The following is a 12,901-nucleotide window of genomic DNA, read 5'->3' on the forward strand; positions in this document are numbered from 1 at the left end:
GGCGACACTATGTTACCACGACTTTGACTTGGAGAACTTTTACATAATACATAAAGTTTTCTTTCTGCATGAGTAATGATAATCACTAAAATGTCAACAACAAACAACAATCAGTATGCGTTGTTCAACATTACAGCACCAATACAACAAACTAAGCATGGTTTAATAATGAAAAAGTTAAATGTAAATAGGAAAACAAAACACACGTTCAATGCATAAAACATAATTACATAAGGGCAGAATATAGGAACTGAAACGAAATGGATTATAGTAAATTCCATGGCCGCTCGTGTATGATATATATATATCGGTTCATCGCAACCCGAACGTAGGGTGTTTGCGGAAACGAGGAACACACTTCGCGAGGGTTTGGATGAACCTTATTTCCACGAGCGGCCGTGGTAGACGCTCTTTTTCCCACCCCAGTCAATACAATGAAGTTAAAATGCAACTCTTTTGTGCATAGTGAAAATAAATCTCAAATATAGAAATGCAATGAGTTGTGTTTGTCATTTATATGCACGCAGTGATTCAGAATATTTAAATAGTCAAACTGTTTTCTAAATAGTTCTGTGGAGAGGGCAGTATTATTGTTTGAACGTAGCTCGATTAACATTTATTTTTATTTTAAATATTGCCACTAGGCAAGGTTTCAAAGTGATTCGGACGACGGTTTTCAACAAGGGATGTAATTGATCGATGACAATAAAAGGTAGTTCCTTACGGGTATTCTTTTATCTTTGTCCATGAGCAAGATGACGATTATTTTCAGCATGGCCAAATATTTAAAGGTTCTTATATGGGATGGGAAAATACTGAATCTGTCTTGTATTAAACATAGTAAGTTGAAGTGAAGAAATGTTATCCAATTGAATGTTTATGTAATAATTTGGAATACATTTTTACAGATGAAGACAGTGGTTACCAAAAACGAAACACGTTTTAGTAAAGAAACCTTATGTGAATGAAAAATAAAGCTTTTCATAGATATACAAAACAATATTATAAATAATTATCTAGTACTACATAGTGTACACAAATCACATAGACAGCAATCAATGTCGCTTCACTTTCAACTTTAAAGCATCGATTTCATGGCAATTAAGTGTTCATAGAACATCCTCTGTAAACAGTTTGCAGGGTTGACGTCATACTTCTTACGATAGATCTTTTTATGTTCCTACACTATTGCTGAAAATATAAACAGAACAGTTGATTATGTTCATTTCTAAAGCAATCGGAGTACCTCGGCCATCTCCGCCATACGTCGAGCCTCAGATGCAGTACGGTGCATTATTAAAAGAAGTTCGTTAAATTAATAAAATAATAATATAAGTTATATTACTAAGTTTAAATTTATTCCTAGTGAAGTGAAGTTTTGCATAAATCATATAGATTACTATGCGTAAAGTCCAAAGGCGTTACTCCTTAATTGAAACTACTACGCGATTTATTTACAGCAAAGTTTAATGTAAATACTTATGACATCCAAGCTTGTTTTCGGTGGAAAATGTTCTATAAGCGAAAAGATTCGTAACTAGATGAAATGAGAAATGACATTGTGTTATTTCAAATGCTAAAATGTGTGTGCCTTTTGTTGTAAACGAGAAAATACTGAACTGTGAGTGCCGTTTCGTTGTAAACGTTGAAATGCTCAAATGTGTTTAGCTTTTAGTTGTACGAGATGTTTGTTGGTTCGAATTGTGTGACGTATGGGTTGGTGTGTTTTTGCGAATTGTGTGACGTGTGCGTTGGTGTGTTTATGGCAATTGTTTGACGTGAGCGTTGATGTGTGAACATTTGTATGCGATTGTGCGAACTTTGCGACGTGTGTGGATGTGTGTTTGTACAAATTATGCGACCTATGTGTGACTTAAGACGTGTTTAAGTGCGCTTAATCGGTTACAGAAACGCATCAAATTGTTACACTTCTTAGCTTAGAAATGACTATGTCAGTATTGAGTCAACTCTATGTTGAAAAGCAAATGAGTAGATGATACATCTTATCCTACGTACCTATTACTCTGTCTGTTGTCCTGCAGCAGCAGTAGTAGATAATACACAGCGTAATCAGGAACCCGGTGACACCCCCGACCCCGCCGCCAGCATATACACCCACGCTCGTACTCTCTCTATTTATAAGGATAATATTTGTCAAACTACCATTTGTATTTGTGGCGTCAGATAGTATGTAATGAAATATCAAATTACAAGAGAAATCGGGATCAAATGGCCTCAATTTTATAATGCAGTCGAAACTCGTTTCGTTGAACTCTTTTTTCTCGACGTTCTGGTTTTGTCGAAATTTCTTCCAATGTGTTGGATTTATTTATACTTTTTTATTATGGTTATATCGAATATTCGTTTCTTGAAGTAAATTCCGAGTTACCAACGACTGTATATGTACGACATCTTTATGACGGAACGTCAAGCGGTCAGGCAATATCCAAAATCCATTCAGCTGAATCTCTTATTTTGTCGTTTTTGTATATTTTGTCATTGTATGATTCGTTTAATATCATGAAATTTAACACAAAAGTGGGCTATTCAAAATTATTAAATGTACATAATGAACGGTCACAGTAAGTCGCTTAAGTGAACGTTTCTCGTCAACAAAATAAGATGATGCATCATATACATTTGCAAAGATAGAAAAAAATAGAATCGGTCTGTTCATAATCCTATCTAACTAGTACAAAATTGTTCCTAGCCTGATTAATGAGATGCGTCCATGGGCCCTGCTTTAATAAAATACCTTAGTCGTAAATCTTAGTCTGCGTAATGCTCGGAACACTCGTTCGGAACGCATAGAAAGATACAATCTTTAGCTTTACGATTTTTATTGAAACGGCGCCCTCGGACTTTAAGATTTACGATCTTTATTGAAACGGCGCCCTCGGACTTTAGATTTACGAGCTTTATTGAAACGGCGCCCTCGGACTTTAGATTTACGAGCTTTATTGAAACGGCGCCCCCGGACTTTAGATTTACGAGCTTTATTGAAACGGCGCCCCCGGACTTTAGCTTTACGAGCTATATTGAAACGGCGCCCTCGGACTTTAGATTTACGATCTTTATTGAAACGGCGCCCTCGAACTTTAGATTTACGAGCTTTATTGAAACGGCGCCCTCGGACTTTAGCTTTACGAGCTTTATTGAAACGGCGCCCTCGGACTTTAGATTTACGAGCTTTATTGAAACGGCGCCCTCGGACTTTAGATTTACGAGCTTTATTGAAACGGCGCCCCCGGACTTTAGCTTTACGAGCTTTATTGAAACGGCGCCCTCGGACTTTAGATTTACGAGCTTTATTGAAACGGCGCCCTCGGACTTTAGCTTTACGAGCTTTATTGAAACGGCGCCCCCGGACTTTAGATTTACGAGCTTTATTGAAACGGCGCCCTCGGACTGTTATCAATAAGCAACTTAGATTGAACTTCTATTTAAGATTAGAAACTAAGTGTTTTGATTGGCCTTATATTAAGCTGACCCATAGGCTGAATGGAATCACTGAGGCATGTCTAAGAAAAAGATATTAAGATCAATATTGAATACTGCTCCTGAAGTATATATATATAAGTTCCTAATTGTATTCTGATAAACGCGGATGCGGAGATTTAATATAATACAATGACGTGTAGTATAAAATTGCCCGGTTTGTGGAGCCCACAATCAGACTATTAGTTTTTTTTTGTTTTGGAAACTAGGCCCTTTTTCAATAAAAGGTCTTAGTCATAAACCGGACGGTGCTAAATAGTACTCAGGGACACCCGTAAAGTCTCGGGCAGAATCTATATCATAGATAATAGAATAATTCAGGGCAACGCAGTTCACACCAAAATAATTATTGTTGAAACCCATTGGTCGAACTAGCTTGGCTCGATTTACTCGTTGGCTCAAATTGAATGTAATCATGTTCACTTGGCTCAATTGTCCCATGCTCGAGGTATTTTGCCGGTTCTTGGGAGTTCGAGTCTACAGGTCCAGACTGTATATTGTGATTGTGGGGTCGCTGAAGACGTCAAAGCCTCAACAAAGACTCTGTGCAAACATAACAAGAGATAACAGGCGGCATATTCGGGAAAGGCAAATAACTGTACTTAAGAAGTGATGCCCCTTTTCTACTAAAACATGTAGACGACCACTTTTGGTGATTAAAGTAGTATTTGAGTCATTTCTATAGAAACATCCCCTACAGCTTCCCTATACCTCCCCAGCAACCCCAACACACAATATACACCACCCTTAAGCGCTATAATGATCAAATGAGCCCCAAACACACACACACACGAACACACACGCATACGCTTTGTATACACTCATAAATATTGATGTGCTGTCTGTTTTTTTTTGTGTGACTATTCCTACGTAAAAAAAAAACAATTTGGGTTGTGCTAAAACCTGATACTCGGTACCCGGTATCACTTTCCGGTCCAGGAGTACCGGACAGGGTAAACCGGGTTATTATTAGATGATACGGTGTCAGCTTGCAGAGCTCATGTATAACCTACCCTTCACAACACTTCCTGGAATGGTCATACGACGACCCGCAACACCCATAGTCACAGTACTTAGATGACGTAGTCCATTGGTTATAATAATACGAGGTTGTGTCAACCGTGCAATACGTTGCCGCCACTGCTTGACTAACTATAAAACAAGAATATTCCATTAATATGTAATTTATAATAATTCCAATAAATATATCTTAGTAATTATTTCAATAAATTTGTCGATATAGTTATTCCACTTAATTTGTGTTTGTAATTTTTCACTAAATTTGTCCTTCATAAATTGTACTAAAATTGTCTTCGTAATAATTTCTCTAAATTTGTCTTTGTAATATTTCAAATATTCTTTTTTTTTATTATTCCACTAAAATTGTCTTCGAAATTATTCCACTTAATTGGTCTTTGTTACTACTCAACTAAAATTTGCCTATGTGAATTAATTTTGTAATAATTATATTTGAATGTAGGACAGTTGCGTCAACTTGCCTAAACTATCTATAAATTATTGTAACAGTACACTTTTGATTCGCTGATTGTTCCAGGGCGATACAATTTCATCATTAATGATTAAGGTAGTTGTAGAGTTTGTGGTCTCTTTGTGGAAAATAAATGCTTCTGTTCTCGTTCAATTAAGTTTGGCTTTTCAAAATGGTATATATTGCAATGTAATCTACTGCGTTTGTCTCTGTATTTACCATCATAGTTTCAGATATAACTTTAATAAATATACCGGAAATAAAGAGTTCTCAAATTGGATGGTTTAAAAAGGATACCTTGTTCAAAATTTGGCAACGGGTAAACATATCAATATAATAATGGAAACTATAGAACCATATAATTGTTATTGGCGTGTGATACTCATTAGATGCATATGAATCAAATCAATACATATCCGCAGCAAGAGAAACATAATATTAAATGAAATACATATATGGATCAAAACAATACAGAGTAGGGACACCATACACACACTGTCACATAACATACAAACATGGATCAAGACCTTTTAGAGTATGGCCAACAGTCACACACTGTCACATGACATACATACATGGACCAAGACCTTACATAGAGTGGAAAACAGCCAAACACTGTAATATTACATACATACATTGGTCAATACCTTACATGGTATGGAAAACAGACACACACTGTCACATTACATACATACATGGGTCAATGCCTTACATAGTAAGGACAACAGACACACACTGCCACATTACATACATACATGGATCAAGGCCTTACATAGTATAGACTACAGTCACACACTGTCACATTACATACATACATGGATCAAGGCCTTACATAGTATAGACTACAGTCACACACTGTCACATTACATACATACATGGACCAAGACCTTAAATAGTATGGACAACAGACACATACTGTCACATTATATACATACATGGGTCAATGCCTTACATAGTATGGACAACAGACACATACTGTCACATTACATACATACATGGGTCAATGCCTTACATAGTATGGACAACAGACACACACTGTCACATTACATACATACATGGATCAAAACCTTACATAGTATAGACAACAGTCATACACTGTCACATTACAAACATACATGGATCAAGACCTAACATAGTATAGGCAACTAACACGTATTGTTACATGACATACATACATGGACCAAGACCTTACATAGAGTGGGAAACAGTCAAACACTGTCATATTACATACATACATTGGTCAATACCTTACATAGTATAGAAAAAAGACACACACTGTCACATTACATACATACATGGATCAAGACCTTACATAGTATGGACACCAGACACACACTGTCACATTACATACATACATGGACCAAGACCTTACATAGAGTGGAAAACAGTCAAACACTGTCATATTACATACATACATTGGTCGATACCTTACATAGTATAGAAAAAAGACACACACAGTCACATTACATACTTACATATATAAAGACCTTACATAGTATGGACACCAGACACACACTGTCACATTACATGCACACATGGACCAAGACCTTACATAGAGTTGAAAACAGTCAAACACTGTCATATTACATACATACATTGGTCGATACCTTACATAGTATAGAAAAAAGACACACACTGTCACATTACATACATACATGTATATAGACCTTACATAGTATGGACAACAGACACACACTGTCACATTACATACATGCATGGGTCAGGGCCTTACATAGTAAGGACAACAGACACACACTGACACATTATATACATGCATGGATCAAGACCTTACATAGTATGGACAACAGACACACACTGTCACATTACATACATACATGGATCAATACCTTACATAGTATGGACAACAGACACACACTGTCACATTACATACATACATGGATCAAGGCCTTACATAGTATGGACAACAGACACACACTGTCACATTACATACATACATGGATCAAGACCTTACATAGTATGGACAACATACACACACTGTCACATTACATACATACATGGATCAAGGCCTTACATAGAAGGGACAACAGACACATACTGTCACATTACATACATACATGAATCAAGGCCATACATAGTAGGGACAACAGACACACACTGTCACATTACATACATACATGGATCAAGGCCTTACATAGTATGGAAAACAGACACACACTGTCACATTACATACAAACATGGATCAAGACCTTACATGGTATGGACAACAGACACATACTGTCATATTATATACATACATGGATCAAGACCTTACATAGTAGGGACAACAGACACACACTGTCACATTACATACATACATGTATCAAGACCATACATAGTATGGACACCAGACACACACTGTCACATTACATACATACATGGATCAAGAACATACATAGTATGGAAAACAGACACACACTGACACATTACATACATACATGGATCAAGGCCTTACATAGTAAGGACAACAGCCACACACGGTTACATTACATACATACATGGATCATCAAGGCCTTACATAGTATGGAAAACAGACACACACTGTCACATTACATAAAAACATGGATCAAGAACTTACATAGTATGGAAAACAGACACCCACTGACACATTACATACAGTGTGCCACATTACATACATACATGGATGAAGGCCTTACATAGTAAGGACAACAGACACACACTGACACATTTAATACATACTTGGGTCAGGGCCTTAAATAGTAAGTACAACAGACACACACTGTCTCAATACATACATACATGGATCAAGGCCTTACATAGTAAGGACAACATACACACACTGACACATTACATACATACATGGGTCAGGGCCTTAAAAACTATGGACAACAGACTCACACTGACACATTACATACATACATGGATCAATACCTTACATAGTATGGACAACATACACACACTGACACATTACATACATACAAGGATCAATACCTTACATAGTATGGACAACATACACACACTGACACATTACATCCATACATGGGTATCAAGGCCTTACATAGTAAGGACAACAGACACACACTGACACATTACAAACATACACGGGACAAGGCCTTAAATAGTATGGACAACAGACACATACTGTCACATTACATACATACATGGATAAAGGCCTTACATAGTAAGGACAACAGACACACACTGTCACATTACATGCATACATGGATCAAGGCCTTACATAATATGGACAGCAGACACACACTGTCACATTACATACATACATGGATCAAGACCTTACATAGTATGGAAAACAGACACACACTGTCACATTACATACAGACATGGATCAAGGCCTTACATAGTAAGTTCATCAGACACACACAGTCACATTACATACATACATGGTTCAAGGCCTTACATAGTAAGAACAATAGACACATACTGTCACATTACATACATACATGGATCAAGACCTTACATAGTAGGGACAACAGACACATACCGTCACATTATATACATATATGGATCAAGACCTTACATAGTAGGGACAACAGCCACACACTGTCACATTACATACAAATATGGATCAAGGCCATACACAGTATGGACACCAGACACACACTGTCACATTACATACATACATGGATCAAGGCCTTACACAGTAAGGACAGAAGACACACACTGTCACATTACATACATACATTGATCAAGACCTTACATAGTGTGGACACACGACACACACTGTCACATTACATACATACATGGATCAAGGCCTTACATAGTAAGGACAACAGACACACACTGTCACATTACATACATACATGGATCAAGGCCTTACATAGTAAGGACAACAGACACACACTGTCACATTACATACATACATGGATCAAGGCCTTACATAGTAAGGACAACAGACTCACACTGACACATTACATACATACATGGATCAATACCTTACATAGTATGGACAACAGACACACACTGACACATTACATACATACATGGATCAAGGCCTTACATAGTAAGGACAGCAGACACACACTGTCACATTACATACATACATGGATCAAGGCCTTACATAGTAAGGACAACAGACACACACTGTCACATTACATACATACATGGGTCAGGGCCTTAAATAGTAAGGACAACAGACACACACTGTCACATTACATACATACATGGATCAAGGCCTTACATAGTATGGACAGCAGACACACACTGTCACATTGCATACATACATGGATCAAGACCTTACATAGTATGGACACCAGACACCCTCTGTCACATTACATACATACATGGATCAAGACCTTACATAGTATGGACACCAGACACACACTGTCACATTACATACATACATGGATCAAGGCCTTACATAGTAAGAACAACAGACACACACTGTCACATTACATACATACATGGTTCAAGGCCTTACATAGTAAGAACAATAGACACACACTGTCACATTATATACATACATGGATCAAGACATTACAAAGTATAGACAACAGACACACACTGTTATATTACATACATGTATGTACTTATGACTTTACATACTATGGACAACAAACACAATTATAATCTGTCCATTTCCAGACATGACCGGCATCTGTAACGTTTTAATTTCGCGTCAGTTGGAATAATTGTAACGGATGTTAAACTCCAACTGCATAAAACAAACAACCGTAATTGGATGTTTAACATCAAAAGAATGCTCAACGTAAGACCGTCAGGTTTATGCCCCCAACCAATCACCAGCACGTCCATAATAACAGCCCACGAACGGACTCAAACACATCGGAATGATTCGTAAGATTTACTCTATATTACAGTTCATTGAAAAAAATGTGTCCAAAAAACAAGACAACAATAATATAAGTTCCGCCGTAAAGGAACCTGAATTATCTCGATATTCCATTAATAATTTCATTGATGACTGTAACTTGAACACAAAAGTACTGTTCCAAACATTCAAAGGACTTAAAAAGCCACAAACTTAAATATGTGACAGTAGCAAAATCCTGGATCTGAACAGATAAGTATGAGGTAAAATCTTGTCTCTGTCGGCATTCCAGAACAATATCTAGAAGCATCAGACACAAACGAACAAACATATGTTCATGAAAAACACAGAAGCGATGCAGGAGTAAGACTCAAACGTCGCACAGAAATGGACATCGCATTCATTTATTCCCAATAATGAAACACTTCAAACCGAATCCAAATTGCATTGCAAAGAAAAATGCTAAATAGTCCGCATAAAACTGTTGGTTTGGAAGAAATATATGATCCAAAAACTAGAACGCTTGTGTTGCCTAAAGATATCAACAACAACATCAACACATATTTGCAAGTGTAATAGACCTTTCAGAAACAAACAGGTCCGAAACAAAGGCCCGTGTCGATCCATCCCTCATCACAAACGTAGGGATCTGTATTTTACGACGCCCAACAGATATGTCACACTTTCTGACAATGCCAGTGAGTCCCAGTGAGAATCAAAACCATATTCAGATCTTCTCCACCCCCCTTAGAGAGACTTATTTGAAACACTACGGAGCCTTTCGTGTTATTCATGGAAAAATTGTGCAAATAGGTCATAGATTGTCGATTTAAGGAATGAATTGTTGGGTTGACGTCATTATCGGAGTATAAACGCAATTGGGTTGGTCAAAGTGTGTGGAGTCCGATATCCAGACATGACAGACAACTGTAACGGACTGTTTGAGAATCGTAAGTCATACCATCGTATTATTTTCATATTCAGACAAGAGAGACAATGATAGCGGAATCTTTTCAAATCGCCACAAGACAGACCATACATACTTTTTTTATATCCAGACATGACACACAAATGTAATGGAATGTTTTAAAATCGCTACAAGTCAGACCACTGAAATATATTCATATTCAGAGAAGACATACCAATGGAATGGAATGTTTTAAAATCGTGACAAGTCAGACCACCGTAATCTTTTCATATCTAGACATGACACACAAATGTAATGGAATGTTTTAAAATCGCTACAAGTCAGACCACTGTAATCTACTAAAATCTAGACAAGTCACACAAATGGAATGAAATATTTCAAAATCGCGATATGTCAGACCACTGTAATATATTCATATTTAGGCAAGTCACCCAAATGTAATGAAATGTTTCAAAATTGCGACAAGACAGACCATTGCATTTTATATCCAGACAAGATATACTATTTTAATACAATTTTTAAAGATGAAGATGAGACCAACAACTCTGAGTGAATGTATTGAAATAGTGACAAAACAGACCATTGTAATCTTTTAATATCCAGACAAGACAAACAACTTTAATATAATGTTTTAACATAAATACAAGACCAACAACTCAAATTAAATGTTTTAAAATCGCGACAAGACAGACCATTGTTATCTTGGCATATCTAGGCAAGACGAAACACTGAAATGGAATATTTTAAAATTGTGGCAAGACAGACTGTAATGCAATGCAATAATATTTTGGCAAGACAGACCATTGTTATGGAATGTTTTAAAATCTTGGCAAGACAGACAACTGTAATGGAATAATTTAAAACCGTGGCAAGACAGACAATTGTTATGGATATCTTTAAAATCGTGGCAAGACATACCACTGTTTTAGAATGTTTTAAATCGTGGCAAGGCAAACCACAGTAACGCAATGTTTTAAAAATGCATCAATACCGACACTTGCAATGTTATGTTTTAGAAAATAAACAAAATAGAATATTGCAATGGAATATTTTCAATTGTGTCAATGCAAACCACAGGTATTTATTCATGTTGTTTTTGAGAATTAAGCAAAAAAATACAAATTCATGTTATTTTATCAGGCACCGCTGATCTTGTTATTCTACGTCTGGCATTCTTGTTCTTGTATTATTATTTATTTTTAAATTGATAACAAAAACCTTATTAACAAGTTTTACCAAAATATACGTTATTGAAAATTTGAAGTGAATAAAAAATGTGTTCCATACAGTTTTGTCATGTTAAACACATGCATAATATGTAAACACTAATACTGGATGCAATTATTTTAATTACAGTATCAACATGTTTATGAACTAAATGGATTGCAACTTTATATAAAAAATGCTTAAAAGAAAATCAGTTATTGAATATCCGTGATAGAAATGCTTATATATAACTATACATATATATTTTTATTTCTTCACACAAATATGAATCGTTATAACTTTTTGTTGATTGAACACTTGTGTGCGTGCATACTGTAGTTGTGTTCATTATATTACTTAAATACACATCAATACAAACCATATTCAATAGTGAACACTGTCACAAGTAAACATATGAAAGTCCTCATTGTTTTACTATTTTCTACACTTTAAAAATTTAAGTGGTTCCTCTATAAATGTCCGCAGCTGAATGGGGCTTACCGTAGCTAGATTTTGGAGATCGGCCAACATGTCTAGGCCTTGGTACAAAGATACGGCGAAAATGTAATAAATGCTACCTTCCTTTCTTAAAATTCAATAAACTTGAATCGGCTTTGTTCTTTTTTGTGTTTCAACAAAGACTGTTTACGCGCGATAGTAAGTTTACTGCTTAAAGGACCTAACTGAAACGTATTGGATACTAGATATGGTATAGTGTTGCATCTACAAGTCTCCTGATAACACACTATTTCGTGGAATATTACGAAATTTCACGATACGCTTAACATACATCACATTGAACAAAGAGAACACCCTGGGTTTCTTAAAGCTGTACTCTCACTATTTCACCATCAGATAAGTGTTACAAACTTGGCCTAATATGATCAATGTGTATAATTATTATAGAAATGAGATATTCGAAGTTCAGGATAGAATGCATACATACATGGGACTTTGTATTCATTTTCAACAAGTTTATATTACACTAAGTACATATTTTATTTTCCCGTTCAATATTTCTTTATCTACTTTC

The 12,901-nt window shown here is 36.2% G+C and overlaps 1 protein-coding gene across 1 annotated transcript; it reads right to left on the reverse strand.

The window, feature by feature from the left end:
* Nucleotides 1-108: 108 nt before the first annotated feature.
* Nucleotides 109-12,384, reverse strand: LOC128221281 (uncharacterized). Its single transcript, XM_052929837.1, has 4 exons — nucleotides 12,248-12,384; nucleotides 4,512-4,650; nucleotides 2,017-2,132; nucleotides 109-1,191 (listed from the first exon to the last, which is right to left on the reverse strand). Exons 1-4 carry the CDS (start codon nucleotides 12,294-12,296, stop codon nucleotides 1,181-1,183), a joined length of 315 nt encoding a protein of 104 aa, XP_052785797.1. The 5' UTR covers nucleotides 12,297-12,384; the 3' UTR covers nucleotides 109-1,180.
* Between the last annotated feature and the right edge of the window lie 517 nt (nucleotides 12,385-12,901).

The sequence above is a fragment of the Mya arenaria genome, chromosome 16, assembly GCF_026914265.1.
Source record: "Mya arenaria isolate MELC-2E11 chromosome 16, ASM2691426v1".
In the NCBI taxonomy this organism is placed as follows: domain Eukaryota; kingdom Metazoa; phylum Mollusca; class Bivalvia; order Myida; family Myidae; genus Mya; species Mya arenaria.